This window comes from Girardinichthys multiradiatus, chromosome 3, assembly GCF_021462225.1.
Source record: "Girardinichthys multiradiatus isolate DD_20200921_A chromosome 3, DD_fGirMul_XY1, whole genome shotgun sequence".
Classification (NCBI taxonomy): domain Eukaryota; kingdom Metazoa; phylum Chordata; class Actinopteri; order Cyprinodontiformes; family Goodeidae; genus Girardinichthys; species Girardinichthys multiradiatus.
In genome coordinates, this window is record NC_061796.1 from 3158406 (window position 1) to 3178855 (window position 20450).

The 20450-nt window shown below is 42.7% G+C and overlaps 1 protein-coding gene across 1 annotated transcript in view; it reads left to right on the forward strand.

Moving 5' to 3' along the window:
* Nucleotides 1-20450, forward strand: part of LOC124866077 (G patch domain-containing protein 8) — a 73004-nt gene that overhangs the window by 45172 nt on the left and 7382 nt on the right. Inside the window, 2 exon segments of the mRNA XM_047361728.1 lie at nt 2571-2708; nt 18485-18615. Of these exon segments, the coding sequence (XP_047217684.1) occupies nt 2571-2708; nt 18485-18615 (269 nt within the window).

The following is a 20450-nucleotide window of genomic DNA, read 5'->3' on the forward strand; positions in this document are numbered from 1 at the left end:
CTGGCATTTCAGGTTGACAGAGTGTGTATGATTGGACAAGCTTCAGTGTGTGTTAGGATGCTCCTTCTGCTGATGTACTTCTATAAATGGGTTTATTCACGTCAATGTACGGGGCAAGGTTTAGAAATCACAGGCGTGCACGTCTTCAGAGCCAATTAAAGTTCTCATGTTTGATTCCAGTGTACACCAGAAAAATGGTTTTCCAGGGTTCTTCTGACACAAACAAATTACTCTTCAGTGCACACACACATATACACACATTTCTGCTTTGATGCCTTCGCACCTTTACGTTTTTTCCTCATGTGTATACTCCTCTCTATATTTCGTTGTTAAAAGTAATTATCCTGACAGAATGCAGCGAAGTGAGAGGAAGGGGATAGAGTATATCCTGAGGTAAGGCCAGACCAAAAATACATTCACACACTTATAGTAAGCATACATGCAACAGCATAAATCTACACAAACACGTGAAATTTATTATTTCCACCTCATCACTTTGGGCTAACTCATGTGAAGACTGCTCTCTGTGATTGGATCATTTCCTGGAAGTGACTTAAACTTGCAGGTCAGATCGATGCCATGGCACACACACATACACACTTCGAGAGGCAGGGGATCGATATATATCAGTTCCATCCGGGTTGATTTCAGTCTGGAAGAGTCCTGTCAGTCCTCCCCTTCTTTTCACCCATTTTGTGTATAAGAAATGGACAGTTTGGTCATTGTAAGGATAATGTCTTTCCAATGATGTGTAAGTATTCAGTTAAGAAATGTTTTGTAAAGTTAGCATCATTAAGATTGCTAACTGTTGCAGCAATCTCTCAGTGTAATTTAAAATTTTAAACATTCCCACCTTGGGTCAAGGTCTTCCATAATATTGATATATATATAGATTTACAAATCTGTTATGCTTTATGGCAAATAGTGATCAAATTTAAATAAATAAAACCTTGTTTCAGTTAACTTTTTCTGCATAAGCTTCTTGTTGCTCCCCTGTGGTGACGAAGTTTTCTTCTCAGTTTTTATTAATCTGAAAATCTCAGAGAATTTTCACTACTCTAAATGTTCGCTCAAAATACATAACAAACATCTGTCCTGTGTTTTCTCCTTCCTAACATTAAATTATTTCAGATGCAGACTGCCCACTGACAGCAGGCATCTATAATTGGCTCTGCTATTGTTTGAACTTAAGAAACCCTCCAGATCAAAAAAAAAATATTTTTGTTTATGTATTTAAAACGTCTGATTACATATGTTCAATGCTGATATCCAGTCGGATTTTACCCATCCCTGAATGCAACACAACAAACTCTGTCCTGATTCATCTCCTTAAGGTGTCGTTGTCCAATCAGGTTTAAGCAGAGGTTCACAAACCACACACAACTGGAAGAAAAATGCAAATCTTTTGTACAGACTCATAAATTATTTTCAACAAATGCACAAACCTGACGTTCTCAGACTTTTTATTCCAGCAGGTTAGAAGGCTTGATTTACATGCGCAAAATATTTACACACACACTAACATTTGTGCCCAATTTCTGGAGTCTGAAGTGGTGTTTACTGAAGTCAATTGGAGCCAAAGGCTCACTGAATGACCCAGGACTTTACAAAGAGAAAAAAAGAGCACCAGGAAGTAGGAAAAGTGGAAATAGAGTGAATAAAAGGGAGAGATGAAGTGAAGAACAAATTAATTGACTGAAAGGAGGAGCATAAAAAGAAAAAAAACAACTGGGCAACATGAGGAGGAAGAGAATGGATGGAGGGAAGGAAAGAAGGGTAGAATGAGAGAAAGAAGTGACAACCTCAAATTAAATTCCCATCATGTCAGTGTAGAACAGAATTCAATAGTGTTTATTGGCAGCCCCTAGCCTCAGGGAAATTACATTCTGAAGCAGAGCATGGTATGAATGCACACACACCCTTTAACACATGCACACACTCATACACAGCCATACACAAACAAGTGAACACACCTATTGTACATAGCACTGTGCTAGGTTCTGGTACCAAAAAGGCGTTCTGGCTGATGTGAGCATGCAGACAGGCAATTTATCCCCTCGGGTCTATATGCCATTTACACAGTGCATGTGTGTATGTATGTCTCTGTCCTAGTGCTATGTGTGTATCTATTTGTGTGTATTTGAACTTTTTTCTACACTTCCAGGATTTCCTGCAGAACTCTAAATTATAGTATTCAGAAGGTCATGCGTCCTGTCTATACAATGTCATTTCCTCCACAGTAAGACTCACCATACTTGCGATCACAGTACATACATAGATTTAATATTATTGTGGCTGTGTTAAATGTCTACCCCCAGGCTTAAGCTGCCATAAACACGGGGCTTCAGCAGCTTTGTTCAGCCTCCAGCAGTGCCAGTAAAGGCAACTCTCTTTAATAGGATGTCGTTTAACAGTTTTATGTAGAGCACATGTAGAGGCTATTATTGCTGATGTTTCTGGAATGCAGATTCACTCTAAATGGATAACAGTCTCTCTTTCACCTCTCACTTTCTATGGCATTCTAACCCTTTATTCTCTCAATTTGAATGCCTCTACCTTTCTTCCTCTAGGACTGCACAGAGAGGGCTTTGCGTTGCTCAGTCGAGGATCTGAAGTCACTTTTCTACTGTGAGCTGTGTGACAAACAGTACCTGAGACACCAGGAGTTTGACAACCACATCAACTCCTACGACCATGCACACAAGCAGGTACACAAAGAAGCACCTGACACACTCACACACTACCTGGCAACACGTAGAAACACAAACAGGCAGCTCTTTGATTTTTGATTTCATATAGTAGGATTTGGATGTTTTACTATAGCGATTGCATGCTGATGGAAAGCTGTGCTATTATAACCATGACAGTCTGCCCTATTGGTTGTGTTTCCCAGCAGAAAGAGTGTGACAACTGCATAACGTTTTTATTTTTACAGTAAAGAGTGTTACTGGATTTATTCTTAGGATTTGCATTTTAATACACTGATTGCCTTATTTTGATTCAGTGAAAGATAGACTTGAAAACTTGAAGAGAATGAACTAGTTGAGAGGTACAAAAAATATACAATAAAAAATTATAATGTTTTGAATCAAATGTTTTCTTTTTTGACATTATTGAAAAGAATGTGTTCCAATGTTTAACATCTTTCAACCCTTGACTATTTTAACTGCTTTGGTGAAGTCTAATAATTGTGATCCGTTCATTTCTATTTTTTTTACTTTATTACTGTTATTAACTAAGTTTTTATTTGATGCTTGGTAGAAAGACATCACAATTGGAGACACCGAGCACGCAGTTGTACAGCTGCTTACCAAAAGTTCAACTCTAACTTTAGCACATTGTTCATATAAACACCAGTCATATTTTTCATGAGCTGTTCTTTTGATAGTGACCCAGCTCTTCATCGTCTTTCAGGACAGTCACTCTGCTGGTTTGTCGTAATTCTTGCAGATTACAAACAGAAAAATTAAGTCCTCTCTTGCCAACTGAATATGCAAAAAAGCTCCAAAATAGAAAGTTCAAATTACATGAACAATAGTTCAAACTATGCACACATAAACTGTTACCAAGACAACTAGAACACAGAAATGTAATTATATGTAAAGTTCATAAGCTACAAATCAATTATACAAGAATGTTCCCTTTTCCCCCTCTAGTCTTAATTCTAAAACAGCTGATTTCCATGGTATGCTTTTAATCAGTTTTTTCCTGAGTTTGTGCTTCCTTCTAAAGACAAATAAATATTTAGCATTAAATAAACCGTGTTGCTGTTAGTTGTAGCTAAAGCATAATTTTATTATTCTTGCTTGGACAATTTGAAGCTAGTGGGCCATTAGAAGAAGCCCCGGCAGCAAGTTTTCAGTTCCTTTTACATCCACTTCACCTCCAGTCTGGACTAACAAGCTGAAGGTTCTGCTGATATCCCATTCTCCTAAAGCTATCTGTTGTCATGCTAAGACTTATACTCTCACGTTAAAGCGCACAGACATGCACTTACCCCTGTACACTTGTCCGCAAACACAAGGCAATCTCTCAACCAAGCCAAAGTGCTTCCCACTTCTGAACGCCCACACTGTGCATCATGAAATAAACATTGAATAGGGGCCGTTCCTCCTCTGTCATTGCTCTTTGGAAATGAATTGAGGCAACTGCAGGCCAATGTTAGTGCTTTGTTTTAGCCGATGGCAGGCACATGAAACGAGCTGTATGAGGCACTGAGCTGACAGAAGCCAGCGGTACTGTGGGAACACACACACACACATACACACACGTACAGAAATAAGAGGATGCATGTACACCCTGCCTGCAGAGCAGACAACAGATGAAATTCTAGCTGAAGACAGTTTCCCGGCAGGAGTATTGGCTTTGGAGAATGGGAGCTGATTGCGTTTGCTTTGTCTCCTTTTTCTTGTCATCGATTCCAGGGTAAATATGTCTGAATGCAGGGCTTTACAAGTCTTAACTGGTGATTATATGCATTGCTTTTTACAAAATATCTGAATCTGAATCAGCTTTATTGCCAAGTTTGTACGGACAAACAAGGAATTAGAAAGTAATACAAAGACATTGAGAACTACATTAAATTTTATATGAGAGTTGAAAATGTCCATGAAATGCTTATGTGCAAAGAAAAACAAACACATACAACATGATTTAAGTGTATACTCTGCCTGCAGGTGTGAAATGAAAGTAGGAAGGAATGAAATGGAAAGACATAGAAACACAATGGAGGTATACTGGTGAAGGGGCAAAATTACCTGGAGCCAACATGGGCTTTTGCAAATCCTAAATTATGTTTGGCCTGGCTTTGGACAACTCCTTTAGTTGATTCTGGCTGGACTGACAATGTCAGGAGCTGCCATGTTTTCCATCACTTGAGACATGATGTTACCTTTTACATTTAAGTTGGAAAATTTAAAAAACATCTTCCTCATGTGTTCACTGAAAATGGTCAGATTGAAGAGTTTTTATTAGGTTCCACATATACCTACAGGTTTGCATGTAGAAGGGCCTGTTTTTATGAGAGAACAATAACCTGGCAAATGACAAAGAAGCAGAAGGTATTCATTCTTATATATTTGTCCTGTCATAGACTGATCTGTTTCACTTATTCTTTGCTTTTTTCACAACCACAGTAGTTTATCATATACGCCTCTTTATTGCAGCATGATTAATATTCCCCATAGAATAACCGCTCACAGCTTCCTACATCTACACACATTACAAACATCTGCACTGCTCAGGCATCTTCATGTATCAGGGATCCAAAACCCACAGTTCCAGTGGCACATACCTAGGGCTATCATCAGTGAGTGCAGAGTGGGAGGTTGAGCATCACTCGATAATGTAAAAAGACACCAGCTTGTGTAAAACTCAACTGAGATTAACCTGACAACTGTCAGCTCCTGCATTAGATCCAGGTTGCAAAAATGAGTGAGTATATAAATAAATCTGATGAGTGAGGAGCTAATCTGATGAGTGCATGCTAGCGTTGGGCGATACATATTGAATGGGCGGATAAGTGTAACACAATCTGAAAGTACATGTGGTGTAATCCTGTCGCAAATTACACCGCAAGATTAAATTCGCAAATAGATGAAGTGAATAACAAACCCTGAGAAAACAAATTGAGAAGAAAATAGAGAAAAATAAAATATACTGGAAAGAAAGAGGAAGAATGCAGTGCACAAGGTTGCATCTATTCCCAAACTCCTGAGTCGCATCTCTACCCTTCAGATGTGGAGAAAAAAGTCTGTGCACACTCATACCTGCCAAGCATGTATAAAAGAAGGATTAAAGCATGTCAGAAAAGGAAACCGAAGTGAGGGGCATGAATCATTGTTTCCCTGGAAGAACCAGTACACCCATGGCTATAGACTCACATAAATACACTCGCACACATAATACTATAACATTCACACTCTCACCCATATAGGTATGGCCAAGCTAATTGACCTACCGCATTCTTTAAAATGAAAACACTCTTTATGCTGATTTGATCCCCCCACATGTTTCTTGCATTTGTGTTTATCTGTGTTTGTCATAATCAAACAAGCAAAGATGGTGCCTCGTCTTGCTCCCACATACAGATGTTTGTCAAAACCCCGTTGGCGTCACATTGTAAATCACTTGTTCCCCTTTAGCGCCTTCATTTATTCTCAGGAATGATGGAGTGTATTTTAAGCCCTCCACCTGCCGCTATAACCTTGGAAACATGGCGGCAGAACATTTTACACAAGCTTGTCATTTTTTTTCTTCTCTAAGAGTACTGAACAGATTAATTCTTCTCCTCCAAAAAGAGCTTTGATTCCACAGCATGATGACCTTTTGAGAGTTCACTACCTGATGTAGGCTACACCTGTGTGAAGGCAAACCATTTACAAATCCATAGGTTCACTTTTTTCAAGCATTTATTTTCAAGTAGCTGATTACTGTAGGAAGCCATAATTCACGTGGGAACATTTGTTGACTGGACTACAAATAGTTGTGCATTTCACAAATATGGCATTATGAAATATTAAGAAAAAGCATTTAGTGAAAATAATCCATACGTTTGCAGTTTCTCATTTGCCACAAGCCATATAAGGGGAGACAACAAATGCCCCCACAGTAAAACAAGTGTGTGGCAACATCATGCTGGGGGATTATTCTATTCAGTGGGCACTTAAAGCTGGCCAGAGTTAAACACAGGGTAATCTTAGTGAAAAAAATTATAGAGGCTGCAAAAGTCTTGGGACCGGTGTGAAGATTCACCTTTCAGCCAGACAATAGCCCTAAACATACAGCCCCAGCTGCCCTGGAATGATTTAGATCAGATAATGTTTTTGTGTCAAAATGATTCTTCAGCATCCAGCAAAAATTAACAATTGGTGTTATCTAATCAACTCTTTTGCAAACAAGAATGAGTGAAAAAAAATCAGTTCCTGGTGCAAGCAAACCTCCAAAAACGTGCAGTTCTTACTGCGAAAGGTGGTTCTATATGGTATTAACTCAGAGGTGCTAAATACAAAAGCAGGCAACACTTAACATTTTAATTTGTTAATAAATTAAAGCTCTATCATTTCCACTCTACCTTACAATTATGTTCTTCTTGTTGGTCTATCACATAAAATCTCAAAGAATGCATGTAATTGTCTGATTTTAACATGACAAATTCAGTGGTTATAAATACTTTTGCTTCAATTTGTTTAATTGTAAGTTTGGAGTTTTGTACACTAGAACATAAAAAAAACATTACTGGGCAAAGACACATTTTCTTTTCCCACTCATGCTGGCTTACTTTGATTGATCAGTTTTGATGTGATCCAGGGCTGCTGTGTTTTTCTGTGTTTCCTTATTGTCCAGTCAACCGCCTTGTCATGGCACATGGCGGATACTGAACCAGGTCCTGTGGGAGGTTTTTTTCCTGTTCAAAGGAAGTGGTTTTTCTCCACTGTCACTGCATGATCAAGAGGATGGTTTGCTGCATACTGCACTCTGCTTTCTTTGATAACTTTTTACCAGTTGCCATTTTATAATAAGCCGGATTTGACAAATGGATTGATATTGACTGTATGTAAGTGGCTCTGAATCTAAACGAACATACAGGTCCTTCTCAAAATATTAGCATATTGTGATAAAGTTCATTATTTTCCATAATGTCATGATGAAAATTCAACATTCATATATTTTAGATTCATTGCACACTAACTGAAATATTTCAGGTCTTTTATTGTCTTAATACGGATGATTTTGGCATACAGCTCATGAAAACCCAAAATTCCTATCTCACAAAATTAGCATATCATTAAAAGGGTCTCTAAACGAGCTATGAACCTAATCATCTGAATCAACGAGTTAACTCTAAACACCTGCAAAAGATTCCTGAGGCCTTTAAAACTCACAGCCTGGTTCATCAATCAAAACCCCAATCATGGGTAAGACTGCCGACCTGACTGCTGTTCAGAAGGCCACTATTGACACCCTCAAGCAAGAGGGTAAGACACAGAAAGAAATTTCTGAACTAATAGGCTGTTCCCAGAGTGCTGTATCAAGGCACCTCAGTGGGAAGTCTGTGGGAAGGAAAAATGTGGCAGAAAACGCTGCACAACGAGAAGAGGTGACCGGACCCTGACGAAGATTGTGGAGAAGGGCCAATTCCAGACCTTGGGGGACCTGCAGAAGCAGTGGACTGAGTCTGGAGTAGAAACATCCAGAGCCACCTTGCACAGGCGTGTGCAGGAAATGGGCTACAGGTGCCGCATTCCCCAGACCTGGGCTACAGAGAAGCAGCACTGGACTGTTGCTCAGTGGTCCAAAGTACTTTTTTCGGATGAAAGCAAATTCTGCATGTCATTCGGAAATCAAGTTGCCAGAGTCTGGAGGAAGACTGGGGAGAAGGAAATGCCAAAATGCCAGAAGTCCAGTGTCAAGTACCCACAGTCAGTGATGGTCTGGGTTGCCGTGTCAGCTGCTAGTGTTGGTCCACTGTGTTTTATCAAGGGCAGGGTCAATGCAGCTAGCTATCAGGAGATTTTGGAGCACTTCATGCTTCCATCTGCTGAAAAGCTTTATGGAGATGAAGATTTCATTTTTCAGCACGACCTGGCACCTGCTCAAAGTGCCAAAACCACTGGTAAATGGTTTATTGACCATGGTATCACTGTGCTCAATTGGCCTGCCAACTTTCCTGACCTGAACCCCATAGAGAATCTGTGGGATATTGTGAAGAGAACGTTGAGAGACTCAAGACCCAACACTCTGGATGAGCTAAAGGCCGCTATCGAAGCATCCTGGGCCTCCATAAGACCTCAGCAGTGCCACAGGCTGATTGCCTCCATGCCACGCCGCATTGAAGCAGTCATTTCTGCCAAAGGATTCCCGACCAAGTATTGAGTGCATAACTGTACATGATTATTTGAAGGTTGACGCTTTTTGTATTAAAAACACTTTTCTTTAATTGGTCGGATGAAATATGCTAATTTTGTGAGATAGGAATTTTGGGTTTTCATGAGCTGTATGCCAAAATCATCCATATTAAGACAATAAAAGACCTGAAATATTTCAGTTAGTGTGCAATGAATCTAAAATATATGAATGTTAAATTTTCATCGTGACATTATGGAAAATAATGAACTTTATCACAATATGCTAATATTTTGAGAACGACCTGTAGACTATGTCTGGCAGCTTAACCAATGTTTGTGACAGCCTCTCCCTGTGACCGGATAAATGTTCCCATTGTTAGTTAATCATTAGTAATTTAGTATTTATTGCTTGAATTTCACTTTATCAGTTTTTTTAAGTTTAGACTTTTGAAGATATATTGTGTTTGAAGATAAACAGTATTACATTTATTTTTGGATAGTCGATGTAAAATGTATTTGGCCCATACTAGATTCTTTTTATTTGAAGTGACTCGTCATTGTTTTACGGATTGTTTTGACCCACTTGCAGAAAGCAATAAGGAGACCGATGAAGATTTACAAGAGGTATTATTTTACAGTGAGCCGGTAAAGGGAAGTGAAGCTGGAACCGGAAGACAACTGCAAGGTAAGTAGACATGGTAAGAATATATAAAGTCCAAGATGGTGGATGTAACAAAATAACAAAATATGCCTTACTAGGGAGTGGAGTTTGATCCGCCAGGAGGGGGTGAGACAACAATGGAACGGCACACTGAGATGAACGGAGCTGGTAGGTACTTGGACTCACTTTGAGGTACTCTGAGGTTTGGCTGATGATGTTATTGTGTGGGAGGGTGGACAGTGTTCGCATGTAGTGGTCCGTAGTTGTTCCAGGAAAGGGACCGTCGGAATAGCCGCCAGCTAGTAATTTAGGAAGCAAAGTGTTGGCAATCCAGGTATAATCCACGTGGCTAGGAAATCCTTCTCCAGTGACAAAAACATCCAAGTTGATGAGGATTCTTCAAAGACAAGGTCAGGCATAGGAATCCAGTCTTCAAAGAGCAAATACAAAATTGCCCAAAAGGACAAAGACAAGCTTAGGCCAACTGTGGCTTGAGTCAATACCACTGAGGGCAACACTCTGGCGCTGAACTGCTGGCGGCCTCCATCTTAAGTACCCTCCAGGGATAATTAGGGAATATGATAATAGGAAGCACTGGAAAAGACAGGTTTAACCTAAGAGACTTGAAAAATGGGGTGCACACGCAGGCTAGGAGGTAGACCAAGGCGAAGGGCAGAAGGATTGATGATGGACTCAATGGTATAAGGACCAATAAAGCGGAAAAACAGTTTTTTAGAAACCGCTTTTAAAAGGTATGTCCTTAGAAGACAGCCAGACCTTTTGGCCAGGCTGATACGCTGGGGCCGGCCTCCGTTTACGGTCGGCATACTTCTTGTTCTGATCCACTGTGCAGAGGAGAGCCTGGGAAGCCGTGGACCAGAATCTTTTGCAACGACAGACATGGAGGCAAACAGAGGCAACTGCAATGTCCTTTTCATCTGCCTGAAACAAAGGTGGCTGATACCACACAGATGCCTCGAAAGGTAACAGTCCAGTAGCTGAAGAAACATGAGTTAATGGCGTACTCAGCCCAAGGCAGGTAAGTGCTCCAGTCTAAGGGATCTGAAGCAGATAAACACCTGAGAACGGATTCCATCTGTTGATTCATGCACTCAGTTTGTCCGTTGGATTGTGGATGATAACCCGAGGTTAAAGTAGGCTTGACCCCCAGAGTTGAACAGTACTGTTTCCACACTCGGGAGGTGAACTGAGGCCCTCGGTCAGATAAGATCTCCTGTGGTATGCCATGAAGGCGAAAAACATGCTGCACTAAAAGTTGAGCTGTTTGGAAAGCTGACGGAAGTTTCTTTAAAGGGATAAGATGACAAGCCTTAGAAAAATGATCTACAATTGTGAGAATGGTTGACATACCTCTGGAGATGGGCAAACCGGTAACAAAGTCCAAAGCAATGTGAGACCAGGGGTGTTTAGGGACACTGAATGGTTGAAGTAAACCAGAAGGTGGTTGATTTCCAGTCTTTTGTCTAGCCCAGTGGTGGTCCGTAGTTGTTCCAGGAATTTGCACCGTCGGAATAGCTGTCAGCCAGTAACTTAGGAAGCAAAGTGTTGGCAATCCTGGTATAATCCACGTGGCTAGGAAATCCTTCTCTAGTGACAAAAACATCCAAGTTTGTCTTCAAAGACAAGGTTAGGCATAGGAATCCAGTCTGCAAAGAGCAAATACAAAATTACCCAAAAGGACAAAGACAAGCTTAAGCAAACTGTGGCTTGAGTCAATACCACTGAGGGCAACACTCTGGCGCTGAACTGCTGGGTGCCTCCATCTTAAGTACCCTCCAGGGGTGATAAGGGAATATGGGACACCTGTCACCACTCCTCACGAACCTAGAGCCACTTAGAGGCCAAGCACAGTGCAACAACAACAAGACAACACAGATCCTGACATGACTTGGACCAGTTTATATGTCAACGTCTGATTTGATGTGGGCTTCAGCAGCTAAAGATGGATGCAGGGTAACAGTTGTATGAAAAATCACTGATAACTTTCTCAAACTGCAGTCAGAAACACAAACCTAAATGGAACAAAAAGCAATCATTTCACACAGGGCTTGAATTTTGGTCTGTAGACAAAATCCCATGTCTGTCCTGTGGTAAATGTAAAGTGGCATTAGGAAGCAAAATGCAATAAAAGAAGCACACCACAAAAGTCCTTAAAGGACACTGCCAAAAAGGAAAAGAGACAGTAATTTATTAGAAACCACTGTAAAGGAAGAAAAACTATATTTTGTTGTTGTCTTGTTGGATTACTTTGCACCTAAGTAAGTTTTTATCACAACCAGAGACAGAGAACCCAAATTCAGCCAAACACAAAGTGATAAGTTAAAAGGTTTATTCAGAAACTCAGGATCAGAGAGCAGGAGAACAGCAGTCAGCTTCCAGGAACCACTGAGAACAGAGAGACTAGTCAGTGGCTGAACATCTAACTCCTTGCAAATCCTGAGTTTTAAAGTCACAAACCTTCGCAATCTGGGGATGAGGCACAGAATCCAGAGGAGAAAGTGATCCAGACAGTTAATGAGGAAGCGTCCAACAGACTGAAGTCGGATTGCCGACTGATCCAAATCCTCAGAGGAGTCAGCTGAAGCTGTGACAGGAACATAGAGAGCTGTGATTGTCCTCTTGACAATAATTCCAGGCGGACTAGAGAGCCAGGCGGGCTCAGGCTGAATAAACCAGTGGTTAGGCTGAGGCGTAAATCCAGGGACAGAAACAGGGTCAAATTCCAGGACTAAAGGCGTCAGACAAGGGGCAGGTAGAGGCAGAAAACAGTCGAAATCCAGAAATCCAATCCGTCAGACACGGGGCAGGCAAGAAGGCAAAATCTGTTAGGCAAGGCAAGGTAAGAGAACAAGATCAGTCACGAAGGAACGCTGGATAACTACTCACAAATGTTTTTGAAAATCTGGCACTGTCTGCCTGTCAGATGGCTGTATACAACTGCAGCTCCACAGGTGTGTGGCATGACAGTGATTGCGCAGCAGCAGACAGGTGAAGCAGATGAGTTGATTGCATGAGTGAGAGCAGAGCAGGCAGACAGGCCAGAATCATAACAGTACCCCCTCCTCAAGGTCCGGCTCTGGACGGACCCTGAGGCTGATCAGGATGGAGGCGGTGGAAATCCATGATGAGGGTTTTGTCCATGATGAATTGTGCAGGAATCCAGGACCTCTCCTCAGGACCATAGCCCTCCCAGTCCACCAGATAATGTATGCCACGTCCCTGCCGTCTGGACCGGATGATGCACCGGACAGTGTAGACTGGGCCATCAACAAGAAGCCGGGCGGGTGGAGGGGACCCGGAGGTGGGCCCGAGACGGGACACCACATAGGGCTTGATCTGGGACACCTGGAAGGTAGGGTGAACTTTCATGGCACGAGGCAGACGTAAACAAACAGCCACAGGATTGATGATTTTGGATATGGGAAAGGGTCCCACAAAACGAGGTGCCAGCTTACGGGAGTCAACCAGAAGCGGGAATCCTTGGTGAACAGCCAAACCTTCTGTCCCACCTTGTAGCTTGGAGCAGGGATTCTCCGACTATTTGCTGTGCGTGCCTGCACCTCCGACATTCTGATCATAGACCTTCTTGCCTTCCTCCAGATGCGCTGACATCTTAGGGCCGCGGCCTGAGCAGAAGGAACCTCAGCTTCTTTCTCCTGGACTGTGAACAAGGGTGTCTGAAAACCAAACGCAACTTGGAAGTGGGATAACCCCGTGGTACAAGCCGAGAGGGTGTTGACAGCATATTCAACAAAGGGTAAATTTTGAGACCATTTAGTTGCGTCTGACTCACATAAGAAGTTTGGTCTCCACCTCCTGGTTGGCCCTCTCAGTCTGTCCATCCGACTGTGGGTGAAATCCTGAAGACAAACTAACAGTAATCCCCAGCAAGGAACAAAACTCTTTCCAGAAACGTGACACAAACTGGGGCCCTCTGTCTGACACAATGTCTGTGGGTATGCCATGAAGGCAAAAAACCTCACGTGCCAGAATGTGCCCCATTTCCTTGGCTGGAGGCAGCTTCTTGAGAGGAGCTAGGTGAACCATCTTTGAAAATTTGTCGATGACAGTTAACAGAACTGTGAAGCCATTAGAAACTGGCAAACCTGTGACGAAGTCCATGGCTATGTGTGACCAGGGACGAGGAGGAATGGGTAGGGGATGCAAGAGTCCAGGAGGAGGGCGACGAGAAGACTTGGCTTGGGAACATTGAGTACAGGCCGTGACGTAATCTGTGACATCTTTGACAAGAGATGGCCACCAAAACTGAGTCCGGACCATCTGCAATGTCCTGCTGATACCAGGATGACAGAACAGACGTGAATTATGGCATGAATTAAGTACCTTGGGTACAAGGTGCTCCGGGACAAAACACCAGTCAGGTGGGCATGAAGTTGGGACAGGGAGGTCTTTGGTGGCATCTCTAACCTCTCCCTCCAACTCCAACATGGTGACAGAGAGTCTCACTGATTCCGGGAGAATAAATTCATCCTCCCCAGAGGCCTGTGACTCGGAGGGTTCCTGTATTCTGGACAGGGCATCCGGTTTGCCATTTTTGACTCCAGGTCTGAAAGACACAGAAGTTGAATCTTCCAAAAAATAAAGCCCACCTTGCCTGCCTGGGATTAAGGCGCTTCACTGATCTCAGGTACTCCAGGTTCTTATGATCTGTCCATACAAGAAACAGTTCCTTAGCCCCCTCTAGCCAATGCCTGCACTCCTCGAGAGCCAACTTGACTGCCAACAGTTCTCGGTCCCCCACATCATAATTGCGCTCTGCTTGGGACAAAGTCCTAGAAAAGAAGGCACATGGGTGAATACGATCAGCAGAATTTCTTTGGCTTAGGACTGCTCCAACCCCTGTGTTTGAAGCGTCAACCTCCACAATGAACTGTTTATCGGGGTTAGGGGACCGTAGAACAGGAGCAGATGTAAATAATCCTTTCTGCCAAACCTTGTCTTAGACAATGTGAGAGCATTAAGAGGGGCTGCTATGAGGCTATAATTCCTGATGAATCGTCTGTAAAAATTATCAAACCCCAGAAACCTTTGAAGCTGTTCGCGGTTGGTAGGAGAAGGCAATTCCAAGACCGCCTTGACTTTGGAGGGGTCCACTATGACTTTGTCTGGAGAAATGATGAATCCAAGGAATTAAGTGGTAGTGGTGGGAAACTCACACTTTTCAGCTTTGACAAACAGGTGATTTTGAAGAAGACGGAGGAGAACGGTCCGAACATGACTTCTGTGAGTTTCCAGATGCTGGGAATAAATCAGAATGTCGTCAAGGTAAACAAAAACAAACTGTCCAACCATGTCCCTCAGGACATCATTCACCAATGCCTGAAAAACTGTAGGGGCATTGGTTAAACCAAAAGGCATTACACAGTACTCAGTGAGTAGTGGGAGTGTTAAATGCTGTCTTCCATTCATCCCCCTCCTTGATACGGACAATGTGGTAAGCATTTCTGAAATCCAACTTAGAGAAGATCTTGGCACCTTGAATCTGGTCGAAAGCAGTGCTCATAAGTGGTAGGGGGTATCGGTTCTTGATGGTGATGTCATTTAAAACCCTGTAGTCGATACATGGTCTCAAGGAACCATCCTTCTTTCCCACAAAGAAGAAGCCTGCCCCTGCTGGAGAAGAAGGTCTGATAATACCAGCTTTTAGTGACTCGTCAACATACTTCCTCATGGCTTGGTTCTCTGGTTCTGACAATGAATACAATCGACCCCTAGGGGGAGAAGTGCCTGGTAGGAGCTCAATGGTGCAGTCATAAGGTCTATGAGGTGGAAGTCCCACGTTTGACACCCGTAATGTTCTGGCATTGGATGGTCATATTATCAACAGCTCACGCTACAAAACAGAGGTAATAAGACTCACACTGGGGGGCAATCATCAGGACGAAGTCACATTCAGGATCATCAACTTACCTAAACTACCCATTGTTTTAGGGGCCTCCTGGTTACGAAAGCACAACCCCCACATTGACTGGCAAGCCAAAGAGATATTGGGCTGGGCTAAGTCCTGCTTGGCCACTTGTCTGTCTTCTGCCTCTACAGATATTATTCCGGAGAATGACATTGAAGAGACATACCCCGATCTGTCTAAGGTGCCGCCAAATATCATGCGTTTAAGGAGGTTTTCAACAAGTCCAGAGTCTGTGACCAGGGTGGGAGGAATCAGCCAGAATCTTCCCTGCCCGCTTCAGGGTCCTGGAGGTGTAAAGTTCCTGGAGCGACAGTAGACTGCAGCCAATCACCTTCTCAGCAGACCGAATGACACGCTGCAGCCTGCCCTTATCCTTGGCTGTAGCAGCGGTGTACCAGATGGTGATGGAGGAGGTGAGGATGGACTCAATGATGGCTGTGTAGAAGTGCACCATCATAGTCATTGGCAGGTTGAATTTCTTCAGCTGCCACACAAAGAACATCCTCTGCTGGGCTTTATTGATGAGGGAGCTGATGTTTGGCTCCCACTTGAGATCCTGGGAGATGATGGTTCCCAGGAAGCGGAAATATTCCACAGTATCAATTGTAGAGTCACAGAGGGTGATGGGAGCAGGTGGGGCTGGGTTCTGCCTGAAGTCCATAACCATCTCCACTGTCTTTAGAGCATTGAGCTCAAGGTTGTTCTGGCTGCACCAGTCCAACAGAAGGTCCACCTCCCATCTGTACGCAGACTCGTCACCATCAGAGATGAGTCCGATCAGGGTGGTGTCGTCTGCAAACTTCAGAAGCTTGACAGACTGGTGACTGGAGGTGCAGCTGTTGGTGTAAAGGGAGAAGAGCAGAGGAGAGAGAGAACACATCCTTGGGGGGAACCGGTGCTGATGGTCAGGGAGTCAGAGAGGTGCTTCCCCAGCCTCAAGTGCTGCTTCCTGTCAGACAGGAAGTCAGTGATTCACCTGCAGGTGGAGTCAGGCACACTCAGCTGGAAGAGTTTCTCCTGGAGCAGAGCTGGGACGATGGTGTTGAAGGCAGAGCTGAAATCCACAAACAGGATCCTGGCATAGATTCCTGTGAAGTCCAGGTGCCGGAGGATGAAGTTAAGAGCTAAGTTGACTGCATCATCTACAGACCTGTTGGCTCTGTAGGCAAACTGCAGGGGGTCCAGGAGGGGGTCAGTGATGTCTTTTAGGTGTGAGAGCACAAGGCGCTCAAAGGACTTCTTCACCACAGAGGTCAGGGTGACGTGTCTGAAGTCATTAAGCCCTGTGGTCCTTGGCTTCTTGGGAACAGGGACGATGGTGGAGGACTTGAAGCAGGCTGGCACATGACATGTCTCCAGTGAGGTGTTAAAAATGTCTGTGAAGACTGGAGACAGCTGATCAGCGCAGTGCTTCAGGCTGGCTGGGAACGAAGATGGCTGAAGCTCAAAATGAATCTCACACTGAGTAAGAAAAGCACAGCACTGGTCAGGATCTCCCTTAAACAGCTCAGGAGGTGTGAGTCTAGGTTCTCTTACCACAGCGGAAAGATCAGGAACTTTGTGGGCAACAGGCTGTGAGGGCGCTGACGTGGAGGCAGGAATCATGGAGCGCAGCATAGAAATCATTTCCTCCATGCCGGAATCTAGACAGGCAATAGAGTGATCAACATTAGTGCGCCACTGCTGTGCTGGCGATGGGTCCATCTTTTGGCCAGATTTTACTATCACGACCAGAGACAGAGAACCCAAATTCAGCCAAACACAAAGTGATAAGTTAAAAGGTTTATTCAGAAACTCAGGATCAGAGAGCAGGAGAACAGCAGTCAGCATCCAAGAACCACAGAGAACAGAGAGACTAGTTAGTGGCTGAATAAAACTCAGGATTTGCAAGGAGTTAGATAAAGTCACAAACCTTCTCAATCTGGGGATGAGGCACAAAATCTAGAGGAGAAAGTGATCCAGACAGTTAATGAGGAAGCGTCCAACAGACTGAAGTCGGATTGCCGACTGATCCAAATCCTCAGAGGAATCAGCTGAAGCTGTGACAGGAACATAGAGAGCTGTGATTGTCCTCTTGACAATAACTCCAGGCGGACTAGAGAGCCAGGCAGGCTCAGGCTGAATAAACCAGTGGTTAGGCTGAGGCATAAATCCAGGGACAGAAAACAGAGTCAAAATCCAGAAATCCAATCCGTCAGACAAGGGGCAGGCAAGAAGGCAAAATCCGTGAGGCAAGACAAGGTCAGAGAACAAGATCAGTCAGGAAGGAACACTGGATAACTACTCACAAATGTTTTTGAAAATCTGGCACCGTCTGCCTGTCAGATGGCTGTATACAACTGCAGCTCCACAGGTGTGTGGCATGACGGTGATAGCGCAGCAGCGCAGCTGCAGACAGATGAAGCAGATAAGTTGATTGCATGAGTGAGAGCAAAGCAGGCAGACAGGCCAGAATCATAACAGTTTTATTTTAATGTCATTTTTGTTCTCTCTTTGAGAAAAATGGTTTTATGCTTTGCTGCTATATTTGGGAACATTTTTCAGTTATTTTTATTTTATGTGATTTTATTTATACAATCAATCTACTAACAAATATTTGTGATTCTTTTCAGTGTAAAATCAGAAGTCATTGAATCAGTTTTATTTATCCCAGTAAAAGATTATTTCATTCAAAGTTCTGGGGTTGCCTTCCCTGTGAGTAAAACATAAATTAAGGTCCTTCCAACAGCTCAGAAACAGCATCGGTAACTCCCTCATGTGAACTGCTTCTGTGGGGCGCTCTTTACTGTTTGGTACTGTTTTGGTCTCAAGCTGTGTGTTAAAGGAAGAAACTTTTTTTCTCCCAAGCTCAATGAAGATAAGTGCCCATGAGCTTTGGAGGAGAACGTTTACAGACTGAGCCCGCTGACAGCTTTGAAAGACAGCGACGTGGAGAGCCTCTAAAACAAATATTTCTCTCACTTCTTCCCTTTGTCATCTTCATTCCTTCCCTATCACCCACCCCCTTTTTTTGTCCGCTTCCGGCAGAGGTTGAAGGAACTGCAGCACAGAGAGTTTGTTCGCAACGTGGCCTCAAAATCATGGAAAGACCAGCGCAAACAGGAGAAGGCTCTCAGGCGTCTGCACCAGCTCGCACAGATGCAGCAAGAAAGCCAACGGTGAGCAGGAGGAGTGTGTGTTTATGTGTGTGTCCGCAGGAGTCTGTGCGTAATGAGACCAGTGGCAGGAGTCCACAGGGGTTAGAGTGCGTCACATCCAGTCAACGCTTCTTAGACTTGATGGATGCAAGCAAAGATTTCAGAGCACTCAGCTGGCCTAGATAGGCCACAGGTGAAGTAAATATAACATAAAGACACATTCTTGCTGACATGTGGAGAGTGGATGATTTGTAGGTGGAGATGTAGTTTTTTAGAGAGCAAGAAGTAGAAAACCTAAAGTTAATTATATGAGTGAACAAAGTGAATAGATGAAACATGCCTGCGGGTTTACAAGAAAACAAAAGATGAAAAGTGTGCATTGCTTAATAATTAATCTTGATCGTGCTTGTTTGCTTTGCAATTAAATGCTCTTCTATAATCAGATGACAAAATGTGGAAAACATCGCTATGAGGACAAAACAAATGGGTTTTCTTTCACTCTTCTTTCTGCTATTGATGTGGGATTATTTTCTTCTAAGTGCATCGATATCAGCTTCCTTGCTATAGTAATATTACATACTGTAACAGTGAAAAGCTTCCCTTTATCAATAACACATAAAAGTGGTCTGCAGTTATAATAATCCTCAAAAATCCTGCAACTACATAGTCGCAGAACTAAAGACACTATAAATTTATGTCAATAACTTTAATCAACACAAGATGATCTGATGAGTTCTTGAGTGAAGGATGAAATTTCTTTTAAGTCTTGTGCATGTTTAGATTTTCTTCTTCATCTTTCTGCCATAGTTTTAAAATGGCAAAAAATATTAGTTAAAACATCAACTGTTAATATATGAATTACCTGCAAATAACCACATTTTTTGGTTGGATTACACAGGACAAAACCAGGCCTGATGACTGGCAGACCTGTAGACTTGATAAATCATTTAAATAGAACCTGTCTGACAACACGAAGTAGACCAAAAAGCAGAAGAAAAATTCGAGAGCAAGAAAAAAACAATATCATTGTTATCTATCAGTTTGGAAAAGGTTTTAAAACCAATTTCTAAGGTTGTGGGACTGCAGCAAACCACAGTGAGAGCCATTATCCATAAATGGAAAAAACATGGAACAGCTGTGAACCTTCCCAGGAGAAGAGAGAATCAATGACTCATCCAGGAGGTCACAAAACAACCCAGGACAACAACTAAAGCATGGCAGACATTATGCTATGGGGATGTTTCACATACTGTGGTGTCAAGCCTATTTTATTACATATGAGGGATCATGGATCCTGCTAAATACATCAACATACTTGAATAGGTCATGTTGTGTTATGCTGACTAGTAAAAATCCTTGAAAGGAAGACAACAACACAAAGCAGAATCTTGGTTCCAGAACAACAAGATCAATGTTGTGGACTAGTCACCCCAGTCCCCGGATATTAACCCAGAAGGAAACTCTTGGGTTAATATCAGACCTGCTATTTTCCAGAGCATAATCCAGAAATATAGCGGAATATTGGAATCTTGTCCAACCGTCATGGGCTCGAATATCTGTTTACAAGGACCAGAGGTAGACTCCATGCAACACATATAAAGGAGTTCCTAGAACCAGCTAATTATTAGATTAATAATTCACAGGAAAGCTGAATCTTCAAACGTTTTTTGGTGTGTACATTAATAGTTTGAACATGTATGTAAAACTGCAGACACAGCTATTTTCTCCCTTTGGAATACAGTGCAGTGTTCCCTGTTGATTTGCATGCATGGAATCTTTTTAACACACTGCTTTATTTTTAATACAATTGTATATAATTATTGAAAAGGGGATGTAATTAAATATGTCATGAGCTT